Source organism: Ornithorhynchus anatinus, chromosome 13, assembly GCF_004115215.2.
Source record: "Ornithorhynchus anatinus isolate Pmale09 chromosome 13, mOrnAna1.pri.v4, whole genome shotgun sequence".
Taxonomy (NCBI): domain Eukaryota; kingdom Metazoa; phylum Chordata; class Mammalia; order Monotremata; family Ornithorhynchidae; genus Ornithorhynchus; species Ornithorhynchus anatinus.
The window spans coordinates 38710594-38734231 of record NC_041740.1 but is presented as its reverse complement, the minus strand read 5'-3'; the positions used below and the strand labels follow the sequence as shown (position 1 = coordinate 38734231).

Here is a 23638-nt window from a genome sequence, read left to right as displayed (position 1 = left end):
CAAGATAATCAAGTCGGACACAGTCCCTTCCCCGAAAGGGGCTGATAGCTTAAAGAGGTGGGAAAGTAATAATAATAATGGTATTTGTTAAGCTCTTACTATGTGTCAAGCACCGTTCTGTGCGCTGGGGTAGATATAAGGTAATCGGGTTGTTCCGCGTGAGGCTCACAGTCTTACAGATGAGGAAAATAGGTACTGGAATGCCCTTTATACAGTTGTGGAAACTGAGGCACAGAGAAACAAAAGTACTTGCCCAAGGTCACCCAGCAGGCAAGGGGCAGAGGCGAGATTAGAACTCAAGCACCCTGATGCCCAGGCCCATGCTCTTTCCACTAGCCCACACGGCTTCTCTGGAAAATCCCTAAAAATGATTTTTTGGGCAGTGATTGGGCCTCGGAAATCCTCGAACACCCCCAAGTGGTCAGGGTTTGCGACCTCGAGAGCAGGGTTTATCCGGCGTTTCTGTGGCAAAGGGTAGAGGGAAACGCCGGTGAAGATGAGTCGAAGCCACCCGCCAGGCCCGATTCAGAACTGCACGGCCACCGAACGACAGTTCCCGGTTCCAGAAAGAAAGCAGCCCTGTCTAAATCACCCTAACAGAGGCTCATCGGCTTCTCTCCTCCTTTGGGTAGGTAAGAGCTGTGCTGCCTCTGAAGAGAAAGGGGAATCTGACGAAGAGAGACCCAGGAAAGGAGAGAGAAGGTCATCTAGGGTCAGGCAGGTGAGTAGATGAATTGCCCGTCGGTGGGGGGCCTGGAAGGGGAGGGGGTTTGGCCTGAAAGGCAACACGGTGGCTACAAGGGGCAGAGTTGAAAAAAAATCAATCTGTCAATCAATAGTATTTATCGAACACTTACTGTGGTTAGAGCACTGGGCTTAGAGCCCTGGGCTAAGTGCTTGAGAAGGAACAGCACAGTCGAGTTGGTAGACGGGATCCCTGCCCAAAAGGAGCTTACGGTCTGCAGGGGGAGGCAGACATTAAAATAAATGACAGCTGCGGTGATCAGCTTTTCACGAAAACCCACGTAGGAAGAATCAGTGGGGTCAGTGTAGATTTCTTTCCCCACCCCCGCTTGCTCCGCGTTCGCCCGATCCCTGGGGCCTCCTCTCCTCCGGCCACCTCCGCGAGCCTGGCGAGCGCCGGCTTGGGGTAGCCCTCTAACCCTGGGGATGTGCCTCTTTCCTTCCAGGCCAGAGCGGCCAAACTCTCCGAGAGCAGCCAGGCTGCCGAAGAAGAAGAAGAGCACGAGACGCCCCCCAGGAGCCTGAGGGCCAGAGCAGACCGTAATGTGAAAACAGAAGAGGAGGAGGAAGAGGAGGAGGAGGAAGAGGAAGAGGAGGAGGAAGACGACGAGGAAGAGCTGATCCGGAAGGCGGTGGAGGCCCCCGTCCTGGTGAGCCAGTGTCCGGGGGCGGAGGAGGAGGAGTTGCCCAAAGCGGTGCCCCTGGAGCTGGTGGAGCGAGGGTCCCAGGAGCTGGGCGGACCAGAGAGAGGAGGGGAAGTTGCCAGACCCCAAGAGGAGGCCGAGGGAGCCCTCCCGGCCCCACCGCAGCAGGAGGAAAGCATGATGGCCGCCGGCCCCCCGGCCCAGGAGGAGAGGGGGGAAGGAGAAGGAGGAGAAGGAGGGCAGGCTGCCCAAGACCGGGAGCAGAAGCAGAGGTCTCCTTCTCCACCCCGGCTGACCGAAGGGGAAGTGAAGGCCCCCCCTGCGTCCCACCCAGAACCGACCACCAGGGAGGAGGAGACCCCTCCCCCTCTGCTGACCAAGGAAGCGTCCTCCCCGCCGGCTCCTAGCCAGCCCCTTCCGGGTGAAGAGGGGGAGCCCATGGAAGCCCCCACGCCTCCTGACCTCACCCAGCGATCACCTCCCGGTCCCGAGGCCGGGCCCCCGGGGCAACTGTTGGCCCCCCCAGCCGCCCTCCCCGGGACAGGGAGGCCGGCTCCCGCTCCGGACCCCAAAGCCGAGACTGCGACGGAAGAGCGGGCCCTCTCCCCGGCGCAGATGAGCGCCGCGGCCGGACCCGCGACCCAGGTGGTCCCCCGAGCCGAGCCGGAGCCCCAGGCGGAGGTGGAGGCCCCACCCGATATCCCCCCGGAGCCGCTGCAAGGCCCGGGGCAGAAGGAAGGCCGGAGGGCCTCTCCCTCTCCCCCGCCAAGCCGCAGGTCGAAGAGCCCGGCCGGCTCTTCATCTTCCAGCCGCTCCTCCTCCTCCTCTTCCACCTCCTCCTCTTCCAGCTGCCATTCGCACTCCCGCTCCCGGGGCAGTTCAGCTTCCCGATCCCGCTCGCCTGCCAGATCCAAGAAGGGAGATACGCTGCGGTCCCGCTCTCGCTCCAGGCCCCGGGCCGGGCCCAAGGCGGGCTCCAGATCGACATCGGAATCCAGATCCCGCTCCCGCTCCGCTTCGAGCAACAGTCGAAGAGTGAGTATTGCCCATCACCTCGCATTCCAGTCACTGAATAATAATAATTATTATGGCGTTTTTTAAGCGCTTACCATGTGCCAGGCACCATTCTAAGCACTGGGGTGGATACACGATAACCAGGTTGGACGCAGTCCCTGTCCCATATGGGCCTCACAGTCTTAATGCCCATTTTATAGATGAGGTGACTGAAGCAAAGAGAAGTGAAGTGACTTGCCTAAGGTCACACAGCAGACAAGTGGTGGAGCCAGAATTAGAACCCATGACTCATAGGCCCATGCTCTATCCACTGTGCCACGCTGCTTCTCAGCACTTGCTGTGGGCTAAGCATCGGGAGATCCAAGATAAGCCATTAGGGGTCAGGGGTCGTTAAGAGGGAAGAAAACAGGGATCTCATCCCCATTTTACCAATGAGTAAGATGAAGCTCAGAGAAACTAAGAGACTACTCCCCCAAAGTCACTCAGCAGGCCAACCCAAGCTTCCCGATCCTTGCTTTTCCCACTGGGCATCCTGCCTCATCCATTTTGGATACCCCCATCTCCTCTCCCAGATCGCCCCGTTTTTTACAGCATGTCTTGCTCCTCGATTTTGGGGAGGTTTTTAATGGTATTTGTTAAGCCCTTACTGTACGTCGAACATTGTTTGAAGCGCTTAGGTAGGTACCAGTTAATTAGGTCCGACAGTCCTTGTCTCGCATGGGGCACGCAGTCTAAGCAGGAGGGAGAACAGGTATTTAATCCCCATTTTACAATTGAGAAAACAGAGGGAGAGCGAAGTGAAGCGACTTGCCCGAGGTCACACAGCAAGCAGTTGGCGGAGCCACGATTAGAACCAGGTCCTCTGACTCCCAGGCCGGTGCTCTTTCCAGTAGGCTGTGCTGCTTCCCCACCTTTCCTTCCCTTCACCAGGTTCCTCCTGATGCCTTTGCTTCAGATCCTAGAGTTCCTCCCCCATCACCTGATCCTTTTGTTTGATTTGAGGCCCGATAACGCCAAAGAAACGAAGCTGAGTATACAGTCAGCTGCCCCATCAAGAATGACCAGGTTAAAAAAGCATTAGGGGAGCAGCGTGGTCTAGTGCAAGGAGCACGGGCCTGGGAGTCAGAGAACCTGGGCTCTAATCCTGGTTCCGCCATGTCAATCAATCAGTGGTATTTATTAAGCGCTTACTGAGTGGAGAGCACTGTTCTAAACACTTGGAAGAGGACAGTACAGCAGAGTTGGTGGACGTTCTCTGCCCACAGTGAGTTTACAGCCTGGAGGGCGAGACAGGCATTAATATAAATAAATAAATTAGAGGTATAGACACGAGTGCTGTGGGATTGAGGGTGGGGTGAATACCAAAGATTACAGATCCAAGTGCGTAGGTAACACAGAAGAGAGGGTGTCTGGGAAAGAGGGTTTAATTGGGGAAAGCCATTTAGAGATGTGACCTTAATAAGACTTTGAAGGTGGGGAGGGTGGTGGTCCAGTGAATATGGAAGAGAAGGGACTTCCAAACCAGAGGGAGGACCTGGAAAAAGGGTCTGCTTATCTGCCGGGTGGCCTTGGGTAAATCACTTCACTCCTCTGGGCCTCAGTGTACTGCATCTGTAAACCGGGGATTTAATCCTTCTTCCTTTTTTTTTAAATGACATTTTTTATAGCACTTACTATGTTCCAGGCACTGTACTAGGCATTGGGGTAGATATAAACTAATGAGGTTGGACACAGTCCATGTCTCACGTGGGGCTCACAGCCTTAATCCCTCTTTTACAGCTGAGGTAGCTGAGGCACAGAGAAGTGAAATGACTTGCCCAAGGCCACACAGCAGACAAATGGCGGAGCCAGAATTAGAACACAGATCCTCTGACCCCCAGCCCCATGCTTTTTCCATGAGGCCATACTGCCTTGCCTTCCTCCACCTCAGACCGTGAGCTCCATGGGGGACAGAGTCTGTATCCAACCTGGTGATCTGGAATCTACCCCAGGCCTTAGTACGGTGCTTGGCACAGAGCAAGCACTTCACAAATACCACAATTCTCATTATCGTTTTTGGGAGGTGCTGCCCCGGAGAATTGGAAATGTAACTGGAAATGTTCAGTGAAATCCGTGGGAAAAGAGAGGCATTCACGTGGAATGGGGACCCTGAGTCTAGCATGTTGGGGAGGGGGAAACTGGGTGTGTGCCTTAGGTGTTTCTGACACACACATATTCTGATCATGTGTGTGTGTTCGTTCTCTCTCTCTCTCTCACACAGTCTCAGAGCCCTGGCATCTCCAGAGACAGACCCGGCTCCTCGCAAACCAAAGATCCCTCTCCTGGGAGGGACGCCGACCCCCTCAACAACCCACCAGCCCCGCAACACCCGGTCGCCGAGCCAAAGGAGGGAGTCGTCAACTCCCCGGCCCCCACTAGGCCCGGGGCCCAGGAGGAGCCGACCGAGAAACCCGAGACTCCGAGGCGGCCACCGGAAAGGGTAGGGCTTTTGGCTGTTACCTTCTCGCTCTTCTCCCATCCCCTCTCCCGGGTAACATCCGGTGAGGGAACGTCATCCTCCCTTCTTTATCTCCGGTCTGTGAGTTGCCATGGGCATTTCAAGACATGATGTTTGCCAGGAAGCAGTTGTGGTCATCCCCAGGGGTCCTCGGAGCTGATAAATCCCCCTGCTCCGGTACCTGAGATTTGCTGCCTCTAGGAGCTATTTTAGGGTGGTCTTAATCGGTAATATTTGTTGACCTCTACCTGGGAGCAAGACGTTCTACTAAGCGCTTGGACAAGCCCAGAAGAATTAATAGTCACAATCCCTGCCCCGAGGAAATCAAGTTTGAATTGACACCAGTAACAGGGAAAGTGGTTAAAGAAGACTCATTCAAACCCTCCCCTCTGCCCCTTCCCCCACCACCTAAGTCTCCTCCAGCCAGCCCCCTGCCTGCAGAACTCAGGGTAAAGGGAAGGGGGGTCTGGAGACTTGAGGAAGGAAACAAGATGGCTGGATTTCTGTGGATTTTTACATTCCTTAAATAGATTCCTGTTTTTTAAAGGGGAGGTGGGTCAGAGCAAGTTTTGGAGGAAGGGGTGGGATGAAGCAAGCCTGGGTGACCCACTGTAGAAGCGAAATCCAGCCGAGAGTCGGACACAAAGAACCCAAGGGGTACGTGATCTCTGAGACACACCAGGAACTGCACGGTGATATCACAAGAGGGCAGAATCACTCCTCGAGCACACCTGCCCACCTCTACACTATCGGCCCCCAGAGAGCCAGGATTTTCCTTTTCCCTTGAGTCAAGGATTTCTAAATTAAAGTCCTTCAAAATTCCTGTCCTCAGTACATATCCCTTCCCTCCCATCCTCCCATTTTGCCTAGGGAAAGGGAGAGGATGGGGAAGGACCCAGCCCTGCTCTTGTCCCCAGGGGGGCCACCCGGTCGGAAGTGAGCCTATCCGAGCTCCTCCGTGGGTGTTTTTTCTGTGTCTCTTGACAGGGAAGCCCCGGGAAGATCAAAGCCGAAGATGAGGCAGAGCCAGCTGCCGTGGGGCCCCAGGCCCCAGAGACCCTGACCCCAAAGCCACAAGACCCAGAAAGCGTCCAGCACAATGTGTAAGTGACCCGTCGGAGCTAAGTCTCGCAATGAGGTAGGGGTGTCGGGGGCCGCCGGTTTGCTTCCTTTTAAGCCTTAGGTAAGTGGTTTGCTTGTCTTTCCACAGAGTGGGGGCCTTGGGGAATTGTGGGAATTGGGAGTCATGGCTGTATGGACAGGATCCGACCCTACCCAATTACCTCTCCTTCAGGGAGAGCGTGCACGACGTAGAGTCCGTTAACGTGCGGACAGTGAAGAATCAGCCACCGTCTTCGAGGAGTAGGCGGTGGAGACGTCTCGCCTCATTCATTGAGTCGTATATATTGAGCGCTTACTGCATGCAGAGCACTGTACTAAGCGCTCCCCCACAACCGCCTAGATCAGGGGAGCCCAGACAACGAAAAGAGCCCCCAGCTTCCAATAATAATAATAATTGTGGTATTTGTTCTATTTTTAATCTGCTAATGTTGCAATATTTCCACCGCCCTGGCAGGCCACAAGGATATTAAGTTATAGTATTGGTTAAGCTCTTACTGTGTGCGGAACACTGTACTAAGCACTTGGAGAGAACACATAGTTGGAATTAAACACGGTCCTTGTCCCTCATGGGGCTCACAAGCTAAAAAGGAGGAGGTCAGATGCCACAGGGTTCCTTCCAGCATCCTTTCGGGCCACTGCCCAAGAGGGCCGGCCTTGGATCGGTTGGGCCATTGGTCAGACCCAGGATGCTCTAGCTCTCTAGGATCGGGGAGGCGGTCAATTGATCAGTAGTATTTATTGAGCACTTACTTGGGAGTTAAAGTGAAGGGCACATCACCCCACTCTTGCTGAGTTTCTGACCTGCCCTTATTCTGGCCAGTTAATTCCGCTTCACTCGGGAAATTTGACAAAATAAGGCCACGCCTAAACTAATCCAGGTCTCTTTTCACTTTGGATCCCTCAAGCCACTTTTTGAGCCTTGTCTATGCAACTAAAAGAAGGGTTTGGGTTTTTGTTGTTGTTGTTGGGGGCGTGCGTGCATGTGTGTGTGTGTGTGGTTTTTTGTTTTTTTCTTAAACCTCAAGGCAAAAAATCCTTGAATAATATTACTGGCTGATGTTAAAGCGGTTAACAACTGATAAATCCAGTATTCCGAGCCACTGTGAAACTGCCCTTGAAGACTGGAAAGTGGCGTGAACCACCGCTGGCTCTAGTGTCAGCTGGGTAGCCGGGCACCTTCCGGGGAAACGACGACTGGGTGTTTGGTGGTGAGCTGGGGTGGCCGCTGTTGGAACGGCCGCTCTTTGCAAGTCACTGAGTAGATACTTGGCCCACGGGAATGTCAAACTGACTTTCAAGTCACATTAATGACCACTGCTTAGGTTTTCCTACACTGGTCCACTAGCTCAACTTTCAGTCCCCAAAATAACTCGCTTGGACTCCAGTGGGAAGGGGAGCAGGGAGACTCCACCCCCGGTAAAGTGTCGGCCTGATGTAGAGGTGTGTTGGGGGGGTCTGGTCCACTCTCGCCTCTCCCCCTTCACCCAAAACCACCACCACCAGGTTTGAGTGGATGCCCGCCCCCAAGACATAGCTCGGCCTGGCCCGGCTGAATGGCAAACTCAGTTTTAATAGTTTACAACTGCCCACCTCTCCTGTTTTTACAAGCTCTCTGGGATGAGCCTCCCGAGCTCCCAAGGGGCCCCCGAGACACAACACTCGAGGGAAGGCGTTCCATTCGAGGTGGACTTTCTGCCGGCGACAAGGTTGGAGTCTGGCTCTCGGGACTCCCTGCCTCACTTCCCCAGAGCCTTTAGTTTGGATGTTTGTTCCAATTTCAGGGGAAAATTTGCCCGATCGCTTAACAAACTGAACCCAAATCTTACAGAACACAGATTCTAGGGAACCACTTATACCGAGGACCCACTTTGGAGCAGATGCCACCCGCTAACCGGGTGTTTTTGTTTTTTATTTAAAAAAAGAAAAAGGCCGGACCTGTTATTGATGACCACCAGGCCCGCAGACACATGCCATGCGACCCTGAACCTGTCCAGGCCCGGGCACCGGGGTTTGGCTCGGGCTGGCCAGGATCGGAAGGGGCTCGGGGTGTGGGTTGAGTTAGCAGAACTCAGTTGTGCAGTCTCAGCATTAATGGACCCGCCGCTGTCCACTCCTCCCGCTCTCGCTTCTGCCACCATCCCGTGGCCGTCGAGGCCTGTTGAGTTGGGAAGTTCCGTGCGTTCTGGAAAGGATGAAAACCCATGGCCGGATGGAGTCTCCTGTCAGGAACGACGGAGGAGGCTCGGCCTTGAGGCTTCGGGACTGAGCATCTGCACAGAGGAAATGATTATCATGCTAGTGGCTGGCTCTCGCCCTGCCAGTTTTGTCCCCATGGGGGTCTGGAGGGCAACGAGCGAGTAGGGCAAAAGTATAGCACAGTGCACGGGCTGGATTCACCCTCTTTAGCCAACTCCAGGCCAAAACCCAGGTCTCCCAGAGCAGTGCCTTTCCCCTGGACCGACCGCAGGGCCAGGATGGAAACCACTCGGCTTCTGGAAGGTGTTCGGGAAGCCCAACTGCAGTGACACACGGGGAAGGAAGTGTTGGTTTTCTGATCCCGGGCCCACCAGCCTGGGGGAGGTAGGGGGGCTTGACCTTTGATCGGCTGTGACTTTGTCCCGGGTATTCAAGGGCCCCGAACGGATAAGGCCGTGGAATTCCATCCCTTGGTCCTTGACCGAAGCCGAAAATGTTCGGAGGATCGTGTCCTGTGCCAGGTGGATGGGTGGTGTAACCGGCCAGCTAGCCAGCCCCATCTTTGTTCTTCTCCCAGCTTTTTTTCTATAAATGGGGCTAGGAGCAACTTTGGCACCACTCCCGAGGGGAGAAGGATCAGATTTAGTTCATTCCTCAAGGAGGGGAATCAGTGGCTTTGGGGGCGGGGGACGACGACAAGGGGGGAGGTTGGCACTCCTGCTGACGGGGAGCAAGGTTGCCCACTCGTTGCCTAGAGACGCTTCATCCTCCTTCCTGCAAGTCATCTGAGCTGGAGCAACCTGGAGCACAGACCGAAATGCAGCTGGACCTTGAGGGGGTCCCCTAAGCTCCCCTCTCCCACATATCAAGTGGACTGTTGGTTTTCTTAACCCTAGGGCACCCCCAGATTCTGCCCGCAGGCCTTTTTGCCAACCCCCAAAAGACCCTTATTTCCCCCTTCAGAAGTTGCAAAACCTTTTTCATTGGGTAAACACCAGACCCTTGCTTCAAAAGGAGGACTAACAGGTAACAAGTGGGAAAGGCCAAAAATAGGAGGGAAAGGATCGGCTTCTTCGATGGCTCAGCCTCTACTTCCCAGTCCAGGAAGCCCAGAAACTTGGGCGGGCCCATCCCACACCCCCCGCCCCCCGCCGAAGGCAGCCTTCTGGAATCACCGTTCTCCCAAAGTCCTCCTACTGTGGCCTCAAGGTAGCTCGTTCCCATCCCTGCCCCATTGGGCCAGGAGGTGAGAAAGCAGTGTGGCCTAATGGAGAGAGCATAGGCCTGGGAGTCAGAGGACCTGGGTTCTAATCCCGGCCCTGCCACTTGTCTATGAGACCTCGGTCAGGTCCCTTCTCTGGACCTCTGTTTCCTCATCTTGTAAAATGGGGATTCAATACCTGTTCTCCCTCCTACTTAGACTATGAGCCCCGAGTGGGACCCGATTGTCTTGTACCTACCCCATTACAGCACTTGACACATAGTAAGCACTTAACGTTATTATTTTTATTATACAGCTCAAGCTCACCCTACAATGTGCCTCTTGAGGGAAAGAAATCAATGCCCTTTTTAAAATGGTATATCGCAGTCGGGTGGATTCCGAATGCTCAGTTGCCATCCTAATTTCCCTTTGTCCCCCGGCCACCCTTCCCCGTGTACTAAATAAAAATCCAGCAGGGACTAGTAACTTCAGGTGTCGCTACCTCTTCCCAGCTGGGCCCTGGGCAGGCCTGGAGTGTCCCTCTGCCTATTCAGGGTGTGGTTGGCGCTTCCCAGGGAATCCTCCCTTCCATTCCACAGACAGTGGAGAGGAAGAGTCCCACCAGGCTTAAACCTGCTATGGAAAAAATCACACTCCTTGAAATCCCCCCTTACGTCTGATGGTCCGATTACCTCTGCACCCCGCTCTCCCCATGAGGCTGAATGGTCACCCCAAGTTTTGGGATCGTATGGCGTCCTAACAGATGGGGTGGATGGGCCGGCAGCCAACCTGGGCTCATCGGATCCTAGAGTTCATAGGGCTTCAGGAGAGTCAATCCCCTCTGTTCCCCAGGAAATGCCTGGAAGGGCACTGGACTCATACCCTGTGGCTCCATTTTCCTTTATTCGAGAGCTGGGCATCCCTGCTTTGGATCTCATCTGGAGCCGACCGAAAACTCAATTTGCCATCTCCAGGCTACACTGTGCCTGCTCTGAGCTCCAGGATGCTGCATTGCTTAATAGTGGGTGAAAACGTACTGTGGAGTAGGTGGATTTCACACATTTTTAAAGGAGTTCTGCTGAGGACGAGCTGTTGCATGAGGGTTTAACACCTAGATACCACTGGAGTTGCCTGGGGGTAAAAGGTTACATCCTCCTCCTGGCCCATTAGGCAAGGGGGCTTTGAGGACCCTAAAAGGGTTCCGTTGCCGCCCCACTTTGATCTCTTGTTATGTTTTGGGACTTTGTCCTGCTAGGATGCTCCAGGGAAACAAAAAGGACCCTAAGAGTCTGAATTTGGGAGAGGGATAAGGGAACAGGCTGGTACTCTAAACGACCTGATAACACGCACTGTCAGCATGGCAACATCCGGTATTTCTGGGGGAGGGTGGGGAGTTTCAGGTAAAGCAGACAAAGAGGATGTTGAGAGGTGGTGGGGCCAGTGGGGAGGCTGCTTGAGTATTGATTTAAAAAAAAAAACCCACCAGAATCCTCTGGTGCCTGAAAAGACGGGAGTGACAGCCTCCCTTCTTGGCATTAAGAAAGGCCCATTCCACCAAGGACATCTTAAATTGTCACATCTTGGATATCAACTAAAACTTAGGGCCCACGGTCCGCCGGCGAGGTACGTGCAAGCCCCTGACATCATAGGAGCAGAGGGCTGATTTGGGTGTCCGCCACCAAGGTTGACAGCCAAAGAGGCAACGAGGCTGGTCTCCGAGGGACCAGCCGGGGTCGGGAGAAGGGGTCCGTGAGAAGTCTGGGGGCTCTGGCTAGCATCCGGCCCACCCCGACTTGTAACCGAGAGGTCTCGGGGCAGCGGGGAGGACAGATCACTTCAAGCGTTTTAGCCGGACGGCCCAGGCCCGGCACCAGTCGGACGGTCGCCAGGCTGGAAGTCCGATTTGGGTGAGCCGCTCTCTTTTTCGACGAGTGTCTGCGCGCGGGGCAAGTGCTCTGGCCGAGAGCCAGGGATCCCCTCCCCTGGCTTGAAACCCAATCTGGCCGTCCGATTTAACGTTGAGGCTTCCCGCCCCGGCCCCCCCCGGGCTCCCACCTGTCCCCTCCGGCCTGGCGGGCCGGGGCATCTCAGTGCGGGCCCTGACCACCCCGACCCCGGTAGCTCAGCCCAGGCCTGTCCTAAGCGGGACCCTGCTCCCTGCTGAGTCCTGGGGGCCTCTTCTCCCCCCACCCCCGCACCCCAGAGACCCCAGGTAGGGAGGCCTGATTAAAGACTCTACCACACCAAGTTGTCTGTCATCTCTTCAGAGCCCTCCTCTCCCTCCTGGGGCCTGGGGCGGCAGCTCTTCTCCCCCTCCTCCCCCCCCATAACAACATATGTCCCTCGGGGGGCAAAAAGGAGGGTCACTATCCCATGCGGGGGGAGCGGCAGGGCTGACCCGTTGCCATGGTGACCTCTCCCCCCCCTTCCCCTCCCCGGCGGGCATCTGACAGGCCGATCTGGTTTCATGTCCCCGGCCCTCGGCCCCTTCCCACCTCGCACCTCCCCCGTCCCCTGGGCTCTGGAAGCTTCCAGGGAGCAGCTGGAGCCCGGCCCTCCCGGGGGGGGGGGGGGGGGGGGGCACCTGAGCGGGAAAAGGCCGGGCTCCGGGCCTGCTGTGGGAGAGGAGCCTCGGGTCCTCCTCCTCCTCTGCTGCTTCCCCTCCTCTCGTCGTCGTCGTCGTCCTCCTCCTCCTTCCTCTCCCCTCCCTTCTCTTGCCTTCCCTTCCCCCGCCGAGGCCGCGGGCGCCGCAGGGCCCTCCCCCCTCCGTGCACACACGGGCTGCTGGGTAAGTGGCAAGATGGCTCCCCTGCATGTCTCCGGCTGATCGCCGCCACCGCTCTGCCACCACAATAGAGCCGGCCACGGCCAGCAGCCTGGCCCTGCTCCTCCTCCTCCTCCTCCGCAGAGACCTGCCCAGCCGAGCCCGGGGTTTGCCGTGAGGACTTAACGCTTATCTCTTAAAAGCCACAGCTAGCCTCGCCTCCACCTCCCCTCTGCCATTGACCATTTTCCCGATCCCTCGTCTCGTCCCCCCTCCCTCCGCATCTCTGGATTTTTCTCTTCCCCCGGACCTGGGGAGGAGGAGGAGGCCGGGAGCGGGGGCGCTTTTTATTTTTTATTTTTCGCCCCCTCCCCTTTTTTTTCTTCCCTCGGAGGGAGGGGAGGGTGGTTGTTTTTGTTTGAAAATCTTTAGGGTTTTTTTTTTTTGTTTGTTTGTTTGGTTTGGTTTTTGTTATTTCTTCCATTCCAGAAGGGAATAAACAGCTCTTCCAGGGGGAGGAAAAAAAAAAAGCATGTTATCAGAAAGCAAAGAAGGGTGAGACCTCCACATTTCCATGTCCCGTCCCCCCCTCCTTCCCCATCTCTCTCTCAGCCCCGCTCATCGCTCTCCTCCCGTGCCCGGTGACTCCCGTTCCCCTTTAGCTTTTGTTTCCAATTTCTCCTTTCCCTCCTTTGTCCTTCCTGCTCGATTTCCAGTCGGCCGCCGCGCCCCCCCCCCCCCCCCGCCCTCTTTCTCCCCCGCCCCCCACCGCCACACGAGCACCCCAAACCCCTTCCCACCCCACCCACTCTTCTGTGTTGGGTGCAGGTATTTTCAAACTAGCGCCTGCCCCGGATCGGGGCGGTTGCAGCGTTGCGTGTGCGGGGGCTTGTGAGGCGGGGGAACAGTTGCAACCTCTGCCTGCCTCCCTCCGGATGCAGGGCTCCCGGGAGCCTGCTTTGACCTCTGTGTGTCAGCCTATCCGGATCGCCGGGCCTCCCGGCCGTTCCTATGTGGCTGCGATGCGGGAGTTTGATTTTCGCCCCCCGCCCCCGGGGGATTAGGCCCCTGGTCATCTTGATTTGATTTCCCCACCCCCAAGCCTGCCGGGGGGAGGGGAGCGAGAGATCCGTCTCTGGAGTTTCTTTGTGTGGGAGTGGGGGGGTCTGTGGATGCCCGTGGAAGGGGGATCGGATTGCTCCCGTCGAGACAGGAGCACGTGTGGGCTGGGAGGGGGAAGCCTAAAGTGCCCCGCCTGGACGAGAGCGAGTGAGGCCTGCAGCTTTGTTGCTCCGAGGAGGTGGGAACGTCCGGGTGGGGCAGGGTGCAAGCCCCAGAAAGGCGTGGGAACCCCCGCCGTTCCCCTCCACCCACCCCAGTTGCAGGAGACCCATCCCGGCTCTTGGGCCCAGGGAGGCGTCAGAGGGAGCGTGGGTGGAGGGTGGCCGTCTGGTCGCCGTCCCTGGGTCAGATGAGGTGGGGAAGGGGCTCGGCCCCCTCGTTTCTCTAGACGGTTCTGAGGAGGTCCGGCCCGGTGGCACGGATCCCCCGAGCTTCGGCCCCCGGAGAGGGGGCCATGAGGCAGCCTGGTCCCTGCCGGGGGGGCACCCGGATGGGAAGGGCCTACCCCTAACCCGGGGACCCATTCCTCTACCAGCCTGTGATCGGACCGGGAGCCGGGGGGTGGTCTGGGGGCGGGAGGGCAGCCCGGCGGCTGAGGGAGAATGGACTTCCAGACTCGTGAGCTGACATGGTGTTCTCTGTTCCGCCCCCCCCCCCGCCGCCCGACACGCACACACCACCACCGGCAGCGAGGAGAAGGAAGAAGTGACCATGGACACGACCGAGAGCAGAGCCGAGACCGAAGCCCCGGAGCCGCCCGTGGCGGCGGCGGCGGCGACCGAACCCGGTGGCGGCGAGGAGCGAGCCGAAGGCGGCCCCGAGGATGACGAGAAGAAAGAGGTAAAAGCTCAGCTCGGCCCGGAGGCTCGGATGCAGGGTCCCCCCGGGGGAAGGAGCGGGCCACTCCGGTGACCCCCCCTCCAGAGGGATGCGCTCCGCCGAAGGGGCCTGGTAGCCACAGCCGGGAGAGAGGACCAGGGCCCCCAGGCAGGCGGGAAAACCTCGGGCCAACAGGGGCCGAAGGGAGAGTTGGCCGTTTTGGCAGTAGGGAAGCCTCGGGCCCTTTGGTCTCCCGTGGGGGAGCCCGCTGAACACTCCTCGTCCCCCCTCAGTCAGCCTGTCGGGAGGCTCAACTGCCCCCTCCCATCCTTCAGGGGGTTCAACCTTCCTCCTCCCCCCGACCGCCCCAGCCGCTCGCCTGCCTCTAGAGAGAGGAGGAAGCCTTCTGTGTCTCCACAGGGGCCTTTTTCTTGGGGCGTGGGTCCGGCCCGATGTCCGCACGCCGCCTCCTCCTCGTGGGGCTGGCTTCGCTTTAGCTTTCCCTCCTTTTTATGGCGTCCGAGACCGGCGCCCCCTGGTGGACGCCCGGAGACCCCCGGAGCCGGGTGGGGGGTCTCGCCCCGCCTCGAGCACAGCCCCCCCGCAGCGAGCACAGCCCCCCGCAACGCAGAACCGGCCGAGTCTCCCCCTTGGCCACCCTCGGGGGGAAGAGAGCAGGGGCCGGGGGGGAAGGGGAGCTGGGGCCGGGTGGGGCCAGCCGTCACATGTGTGTAGTCTTTCTCTGGTGTGTGTTGCGGGGGGTGGGGGTCGGTGAAAGTGATTTGATGTGCAGAATATTATTTATTACAAGGTCCTTCTTCCCCGTAAAACTTTGTCCAAGTACCTCATGTACGGTAACCCGCCCGTAAAATATAACCCTGCCCACCTGGTCAATCGCTGCTGCTGCCTCCTCCTCCTCTTCCTCCTCCTCCTCCTCCTCCTCCGGACCCACCCGCTGCCGCCGAGGTGCCCAGTCAGAGCCGGGCCTGCTGTCGAGGTGCCTCGGCCCGAGGGGGGCGCGCGCACGTGGGCTCCTGCCGGGGGGCTCTCCCCGCCAGCGACCCCCCCCCGGCCCCACCGTCGCCGTATGGGGAGGGGGTTCCGGAAAACCGCCCCCCCAGGAGAGACTTGCGTTCCGAAAGCCCGGGGTGCCCCGAGGGCCGGACTTGTGCCATCTCCCCGCGAGGGGCACCCCAAGAAGAGTACGTCTGTGGGGGCCGGGCCCCCGCCCCTTCCCCGTTGCCCCTCTGAGGACTACGGGGGGGCCCCAGTTCTCCACCGGCTGTCGGGGCCCCCTCCCCTAGCGACTCTCTCTGAGGAGCGACCAGTTTCCAGCAGGGACTCTCGGCTTCCGCCGCCTCTGGACCCCCACCCCTGGCCCGGGCAGCCCAGAGCCCGAAGCACCGCACGCCACTCGCCCGCATCCCCTGGAGGGGGGCGGCCACCGGCCACTCCCTCACGCCTCGGGGGCCGGCCACAGTCCAGCATCTGACCGCCGCCACGACCCCGGCCGGAGTCCCCGTGGACGGGCCCGACCGACCTCCGGGCCCCGCCGTCGCTCCGGGACCCCGGGGGCGCCCCCCGCCCGAGCCTCCGGGACCGCCCGTGGTCCGACCTCCGCTGCACCCCCAAGGAAAGGACCGGTGGTTCCCGCCCCGAGATTTCACCAGCTGAGCACGACTGTTGCCGCCGTGGCCGTGGGGCCCGGGCCCAGCCCCTCAGTCCCGCCGGACCTGGCCCGATCCCGCCACCCGTCATCCGCCACTGTGGCCGTGGGGTCCGAGCCCGGCCCGATCCCACCATCCGTAGGCCACCACCGTGAACGTGAGACCCCGGGGCCAACTCCTCAGTCTCGATCCCGGACCCGGCCCGATCCCGTCACCCGCAAACCGCCACTGTGGACGCGGGACCCGGGCCCGACTCCTCGATCCTGGACCCGAGCCGATGCCGCCACCCGAAGGCCACCGTCACGGCCGTGGGACCCGGACCCAACTCCCCGGACCCGGCCCGAACCCGCCACCCGCTGTCCGCCGCGGTGGACGTGAGACCCCGGGGCCAACTCCTCAGTCTCGATCCCGGACCCGGCCCGATCCCGTCACCCGCAAACCGCCACTGTGGACGCGGGACCCGGGCCCGACTCCTCGATCCTGGACCCGAGCCGATGCCGCCACCCGAAGGCCACCATCACGGCCGTGGGACCCGGACCCAACTCCCCGGACCCGGCCCGAACCCGCCACCCGCTGTCCGCCGCGGTGGACGTGGGACCCGGGCCCGTCTCCTGGATCCCAGCCCGCTCCCGCCACCGTGGACGTGGGACCCGGGCCCGACTCCCCGGTCCCGGGACCCGGACTCGACTCCTCGATCCCGGCCCCGGCCCCATCCCGCCGTCCACCGCCACGGACGTGGGACCCGGCCCCTCGCTCCCGGATCCGGGGTGACCCCGCAGGCCGCCGCCGTAAATGTGGGGCCCAGGCCCGGCCCCTGGAGCCTGGACCCGGGGCGACCCCACCACCTACAGGTCGCCGCCTCCGCCTCCTCCTCCTCCTCTTCCTCCTCCTCCTCCTCCTCCTCGCCAGGGACTGGAAACTGGTGCCAGTGCAGGGCCGGGACTGGCGTGTCTCCCCTTTCCCCCCGCCCCGCGCCGAGCCTGGGCACCGCCAGTGAACTGTCCGAGATTGTGGAGACCGGGCACCGCCCCCCCACGCTACCCCCACGCTATCCCCCCCGCGCCCCCGGGAGGACTGTGGCTGTGCCGTGCCGACCACCACGCCGTGCGCCCACCTTTTTTGCCAACCCAACCCCCCACCAATCGCACAGCGCCTAGCAGGGAGGGCTCATTCTGATTGGACCGGCGGTTGACTAGATACAGTACACAGTGAGGTGCGATTGGCTGAACTGAAGATCCCCAGGTGTGAGATGGTACCTGGAACATTTGTCATATTCCTAATTTATTTTCCTTTTTTTTTTTCCTTTTTTTTTTTCCTTTTTAAAAAAATGTTATTTTCTGTTCCTTTTTGTTTATTTGTTTATTTTCATTTTCTTTTTCCTTTGATGATTTTCCTGATTTCTTTATTGGTTTTATTTCTTTGGTTCATGTTTCTCCTGTTTTAATTCAGACCTATTTTTTTCTCACTAACCCTCCCGTCGAGAGGGGCCCGGCCGGGGTCCGGCCGGCCCCGAATGGAGGCCGAGGAGACTCGGTTAGACGACCGAGGGGGATCCTGGAAGGGGTGGGGAAGGGGTGGGGAACTTGAAGGGTTGTGGGGTGGGCTTCCCGACCCTTCTCTGCCCCGGGAGGAGTGTGGTCTTAGTTTTTCCAGGAAGAAACACTCCAGGCCACAGGTTCTTCCTTTGTTCTACCCTTCCTCCCGGCCCCCGGCTGCTCCCTCCCGTTGCCCTCCTGTCTTGTTCCGGGGGCAGGGGTGTCCCGAACCCATGACTCGAGCCCCGGTGGGAGCCGAGCCTGCCGGGAGCCTGGGCCAGTTAGGGGGGAACGGTAGACCCGAGTGTGAGATGCTCCCCTCTCCTCCTCCTCCTTCCTCCTCCTCCTCATCCTCTACCCCATGTAAAGTCTATGGAGTGGGGCCAGGATCTCCCAGGGCCTGGATGGGTCAGGGGCTGCCCCCCACCTCCACCACGGGCCGGGGCGGCCCTGGCGGTGGGGGACTGGGTGCCCGGGGTCCCCGAAACAAATAGACCCGGCCCTTGGGGGGGGCGCCGAGAACCGCCCGAGGGGTTGCCGGGAAAGGGTTTGCCCCGACGGGAGTTTGGACACCAGGCACCCGAGGGTCCTTGAGGCCCGGGCCGCCCCACCCTTCCACGGTTGACCGGGGAGCGGGGGAGGGTGGGGGTCTCCGGCGGGCAGGGGGCACCGAGCCTCGCCTCCGGCTTATTTCTGCCAAACCTAACTGACACGCAGGTGGCCTGGACCGACTTTTCCCCGCTGTGACGTTTGGTTTTGTTTTTTTCTCTAACTCGCATCGGTATACCGCTTCCGTTTTTGCCGTTTGCCACTTCTGTTTTGGTCTCTCTGTCTGTCTCTGTCTCTCTCTCTCTTTCTCTCTCTCTTTCTCTCTCTTTGTCTCTGGAGCCCGCGCTCAGACTGCCCGATCTAACCTCCTTCCCCCCTTTGTGTGGGGTGTCTCTCTCCTCTCTCTCTCTCTCCCCCCCGCCCTTCCCTTATCTTTGCAGAGCGCACTACCCAAATCCTTCAAGAGAAAGATCTCCGTGGTCTGTAAGTCACCCCCAAATCGGCATTTCAAGGGATCGGTTTGTGCCGAGGTCCCATCTCCTGCAATTCCCTCGTTCCCACTGGCCCTCTTGCCTCTTCCCTCCTTTAGCCACCTTCTCTAGAGACTGTTCCGCCTCCCGGGGTGGTAGGAAGGAGGCAAACGAGGAACCCCGTCTCCCGTGGAGCACCTTGGCCTCCGGAGTGGGGTCCACGGTGGGGCAGGAGGGGGATGTCTTTACCCTCCCAATTGAACCGTCGTCCTTTAGTGTCGCTTCCCAGTTGGATTCTTCCCTGAACCTTCCTTCTGGTCACCCCGCCCCGGCCCAGACCCCCACCATGGGCTTCCAGCTAGTTCTAATAATAATAATCACTGGGGTATTTGCCAAGCACTTACTGTGTGCCAAGCACTGGGGTAGGAACAGGATCATCAGGTTGGACAGAGACCCCTTCCCACGGGGCTTCACGGTCTTAATCCCCATTTTACAGATGAGGGAACCGAGGCCCAGAAAAGTTAAGTCACTCACCCAAGGTCACACGAGAGATTGTCCTCTGGCTCCCGGCCCCATGCCCTTTCCGCTGGGCCACGCTGCGTCCCTGCTGCCGAGCAGCCCGACTTCCTTGTGCTCCACCCCCGTCCCCTGACCCCCGTCATCCACGGCCAGCTAGAGCCAAGCGTTTCCCCCCGAGAGGCAGAGCGAGCGAGGGGGCTGGGGGCTCGGTGTCATCTAACGGCGGGGCGGGGGTGGGGGATTTGTGTCCCAGCGGCAGCGGCAGCCACCAAGGGGGGCCCTTCGGGCAACAGCGACACGGAGGGGGGTCAGCCCGGGCGGAAGCGGCGCTGGGGGGCCAGCACGGCCGCCACGCAGAAGAAACCCTCCATCAGCATCACCACCGAGTCGCTCAAGGTGTGGGGCCGGGGGAGGCGGGGGAAGCCGGGCCGGGGGCCGGGGGCCGGGGGCAGGTGTGGGCCTGTGTAACAGGGGAGTGTCTGTGTCCCAGAGCCTCATCCCCAACATCAAACCCCTGGCGGGACAGGAGGCCGTGGTGGACCTGCACGCCGACGACTCCCGCATCTCCGAGGACGAGGCGGAGCGCAACGGCGAGGACGCCGCCCACGACAAGGGCCTGAAGATCTGCCGGACGGTCACCCAGGTGAGGGCCGGGAGCGCCGGTCGTCGGCTCCGGCGGGGACGGGAGAGGCCGAGGTCCCGTCTCGCCGTTGAAACGGAGGCTCCTTGTGGGGCGGGGAATGCGCGCCACCCTCTGCCTCCCCCCAGGACGGCGCCTGGCCCCCGGCGGGCGCTCGTTCAACCCCCGCGACTGTCTCCCTGCAGGTGGTGCCCGCCGAGGGCCAGGAGAACGGGCAGCGGGAGGAGGAGGAGGAGGAGAAGGAGGCCGAGGTCGAGCCTCCCGAGGTTCCCCAGGTTTCTGTGGAAGTGGCCCTGCCCCCGCCCGTGGAGCACGAAGTGAAGAAAGGTGGGAGGGCCGGAGGGGGCGGTCGGCCCGAGGGGAGCGGGGACCCCGGGCCGGCGCCCGCGGGTGACCGCCCTTGTCCTCCGCTCTTCCAGTGAGCCTGGGGGACACCCTGACCCGCCGCTCCATCAGCCAACAGAAGTCGGGCGTTTCCATCACCATCGACGACCCCGTGCGCACGGCCCAGGTGCCCTCACCGCCCCGGGGCAAGATCAGCAGCATCGTCCACATCTCCAACCTGGTGAGGAGCCGCTCCCACGCCTCCGGGGTGGGGGACACCCGCTCTGGAATCTCCTCAGTTAATCCGTCCAGTGGGGTGGACCGGTAGAAGCTCACACTGTCTCTCACACACAGACACAGTCACATTCAATCTTTTATTGAGCACTTGCTGTGTGTCAAACACTGTACTAAGCATTTGGGAGAGTACAGTATAACAATAAACAGGCACATTTCCCGCTCACAGTCTAGAGACACACACACACACACAACTCGCCCAATCTCTCTCTTTTCCCACTACTGCTGTTGCTGTCCCCTAAAATAATTCATAATGGCATTTTTCAGCACCGGTTCCAGTGAAATCACATTGGACTCAGTCCCACACAGGGCTGACGGTCTTTAAGGGGGCAGGAGGCCTAGTGTTTTAGTCCCATGTTTTAAGACCCAGAGCGGTTAAGCAACTTGTCCAAGGTCACCCAGCAGGCAAGCGACAAATCTGGAACTGATCCCGGGTCGCCCGAATCCCCGGCCTGTACCTTGTCCACGAGGCAACGCTGCCCACTGGCTCTGGCCCTCCCCCGTGGGATCCTGGTCCCCACCCTGCCCCCCCTCCACCCGCGCGTCATTGGCTCTGACACTCTGTTCCCAACGGCAGGTTCGCCCCTTCACCTTGGGCCAGTTAAAGGAGTTGCTGGGTCGCACGGGGACCCTGGTGGAAGAGGCCTTCTGGATTGACAAGATCAAATCCCACTGTTATGTCACGGTGAGGAGAGGAGCCCTCCGCCGGGGCGGAGGTGGCCGGGCCTGGGGGGCCGTGGGGAGAGGGGAGGATGGCCGGGTGAGTTGGCCCCCTTCTCCCCCTCCCCCAGTATTCAACTGTGGAGGAAGCCGTCGCCACCCGCACGGCTCTGCACGGCGTCAAGTGGCCCCAGTCCAACCCCAAGTTCCTCTGCGCCGACTACGCCGAGCAGGACGAGGTAGGCGGGCCGGGGGCCGGAGGTGGGGGGCGTCTGGGCGGGGATGGGGCGGGGATGGGATGCGGGGAGGTGGGGGTCCGCTCGGTCTCGAACGTCTTCCTCCGTCCCCTTCCCCTCAGCTGGACTTCCACCGGGGCCTGTTGGCGGACCGGCCCTCCGAGCCCAAATCCGAGGAGCAGGGTGGCCCACGGCCCCTGCACCCCCCGCCCCCGCCCCCGGCCCAGCCTCAGCAGCACCCGCGGGCGGAGCAGCGGGAGCAGGAGCGGGCGGTGCGGGAGCAGTGGGCGGAGCGGGAGCGGGAGATGGAGCGGCGGGAGCGCACCCGCTCGGAGCGGGAGTGGGACCGGGACAAAGTGCGCGAGGGGCCCCGCTCCCGCTCCCGTTCCCGCGACCGGCGCCGGAAGGAGAGGGCCAAGTCCAAGGAGAAGAAAAGCGAGAAGAAAGGTACGGGCTGCGGCCTAGCCTCCCCGGTGGAGGGGGACGGGGGGGGGCGGCGGCCTCGGAGAGGACAACCCCTCCAACCCCGCCTCCGCCTCCCTTCCCTCCCCGGCAGAGAAAGCCCAGGAGGAGCCACCGGCCAAGCTGCTGGATGACCTGTTCCGCAAGACCAAGGCAGCGCCGTGCATCTACTGGCTCCCCTTGACGGACTGCCAGGTGGGTCTCCTCACCCCCGGGCGGCGGGGGGCGGGCGCAGCGGAGGGAGGACCCGTCCCTGACCCCGCCGCCCCCCACCCCCACCCCACAGATCGTCCAGAAGGAGGCCGAGCGGGCCGAGCGGGCCAAAGAGCGGGAGAAGCGGCGGAAGGAGCAGGAGGAGGAGGAGCAGAAGGAGCGCGAGAAGGAGGCCGAGCGGGAGCGGAGCCGGCAGCTGGAGCGGGAGAAGCGGCGCGAGCACAGCCGGGAGCGCGAGCGGGAGCGGGAGCGGGAGCGGGACCGGGGGGAGCGGGACCGCGAGCGGGACCGGGGCCGGGACCGGCGAGACGCCAAGCGCCACAGCCGCAGCCGCAGCCGCAGCACGCCTGTCCGAGACCGGGGTGGCCGCCGCTAGCCGGCCGCGCGGCTCCAGGGAGAGCTGCAGGCACCGGTCGCCCCCCTCTCGGGGCCGAGGCGGGAGGGGCGCCGCCACCGGCCCCCACCCCGACTCCGCGGCGGCTGACCCCGGCTGCCCGGGGCCCACCGCCGGCTCCGCCCGGGAGACCGGGGAGAGGGGCCGGGAGGAGGAGGAGGAGGAGGGAGCTGCCGTTGCCCATCGGCCCCTTACCCACCCTGGGGGGGCACGCGCCCCCTCCTCCCTCTACACCCCCACCCCCCGCTGAGGCCCGGAGGAGGGGAGAGGGGGGCAGTGATTTCAGCGGGGCCCCACGGCCTCCCTGCCTCCCTCCCCCCTCCCCCGGTATCCGTCTCATCGTTTCATCCACCGTCTCTGACCGGCGTCCCCAGCGGGGAGAGGGGCCCCTCACCCTCCTCTCGGGAACGGCCGGGGCCGGGGCCGGGTCACCTATGAGCTGAATCAGCGTCTCTCCCCCCGGGCCCGGCCCCCGCCGTTCCCGCGGAGACACCCCCGCCGCGCCCCCCTCCCTGCCGCCTCCGCCCTGCAGTCGGTCCACTGACCAGCCCACAGGCCCCCCCCCCCCCACTTTGTATCCACCTTTTTCCTTCTGTTCAATTTTTATTTTTATTTTTTTTATTATTAAATGATGTGGTCTATGGAAAGAGAATAAAAATCCGAGTTAGTTTGAGCCGACGGTGTGCGCGTGTGGTTTTCCTGGGAAGGGGACGGGAGGCGGGGCGGCGGCGAGGGGGAGTGAGGGTCCGGAGCCGTCTCCCCCTGCCCGTCTCTGCCGCCGGAGTCACCGACCCCTTCCCCGAGTGGGCTTAATTCCGCCCACCCGAGGCGCAGCCACCAGGGCAGTCGTATTTATTGAGCTCTTCCTGTGTACCAGGCGCTGTACTAAGCGCTTGGGAGAGTGCAATACAACGAGCAAGGACACCTGCCCTGCCCACGACAAGTTTACATTCCGGAGTGGGAGACGGGCGGGAATATAAATAAATCGATGACAGATTAAGTGCTGTGAGAGGGGATGAATAAAGAGAGCAAGTCGGGATGCAGAAGAGAGTGGGAGGAAAGGAGGGTTTAAGTCAGGGAAGGCTTCTTGGAGGCGATGGGCCTTCAGGCTTTGAGGAGGGGGAGAGTGAGTGAGTGTTGGATACGAGGAGGGAGGGCGTTCCAGGCCAAGGGCAGGACGTGGGCGAGGGGAAGGGCATGCCATAATAATAATGTTGTTATTTGTTAAGCACTTTCTATATGCAGAGCACTGTTCTAAGCGCTGGGGTAATTACAGGGTGATCAGGTTGTCCCACGTGAGACTCATAGTTTTAATCCCCATTTTACAGATGAGGTAACTGAGGCACAGAGCGGTCAAGTGACTTGCCCACAGTCACACAGCTGACAAGCAGCAGTGCTGGGATTCGAACCCATGACCTCTGACTCCCTCCCAAGCCCGGGCTCTTTCCACTGAGCCACGCTTGGAAGCATGGAGAAGCAGCATGACTCAGTGGATAGCGCCCGGGAGTCAGATCATGGGTTCTCATCCCGACTCTGCCACTTATCTGCTATG

General features: G+C 60.6%; 1 protein-coding gene and 1 long non-coding RNA gene across 7 annotated transcripts in view; one reads left to right on the top strand and one right to left on the bottom strand.

Annotated features, from left to right (window-relative positions):
* The window catches only part of ACIN1 (apoptotic chromatin condensation inducer 1), a 32401-nt gene extending 9642 nt beyond the window's left edge, over window positions 1-22759 (top strand). For 3 of the 6 annotated variants that reach the window (XM_029077282.2, XM_029077285.2, XM_029077284.2), the window contains exons 4-18: window positions 633-721; window positions 1191-2423; window positions 4663-4881; window positions 5887-6002; window positions 13994-14144; window positions 18315-18357; window positions 19117-19259; window positions 19354-19506; window positions 19689-19830; window positions 19923-20068; window positions 20699-20806; window positions 20913-21020; window positions 21140-21464; window positions 21574-21674; window positions 21766-22759. In XM_029077282.2, coding sequence (XP_028933115.1) covers window positions 633-721; window positions 1191-2423; window positions 4663-4881; window positions 5887-6002; window positions 13994-14144; window positions 18315-18357; window positions 19117-19259; window positions 19354-19506; window positions 19689-19830; window positions 19923-20068; window positions 20699-20806; window positions 20913-21020; window positions 21140-21464; window positions 21574-21674; window positions 21766-22068 — 3380 coding nt within the window. In that variant the 3' untranslated portion in view covers window positions 22069-22759. The other 3 variants (XM_029077283.2, XM_029077287.2, XM_029077286.2) reach the window with 3 other exon arrangements.
* On the bottom strand, window positions 7572-12102 carry LOC120638784. Its single transcript, XR_005660726.1, has 2 exons — window positions 12003-12102; window positions 7572-8291 (listed from the first exon to the last, which is right to left on the bottom strand). It is a non-coding gene; the product is annotated as an uncharacterized LOC120638784 (long non-coding RNA).
* Window positions 22760-23638: the final 879 nt, after the last annotated feature.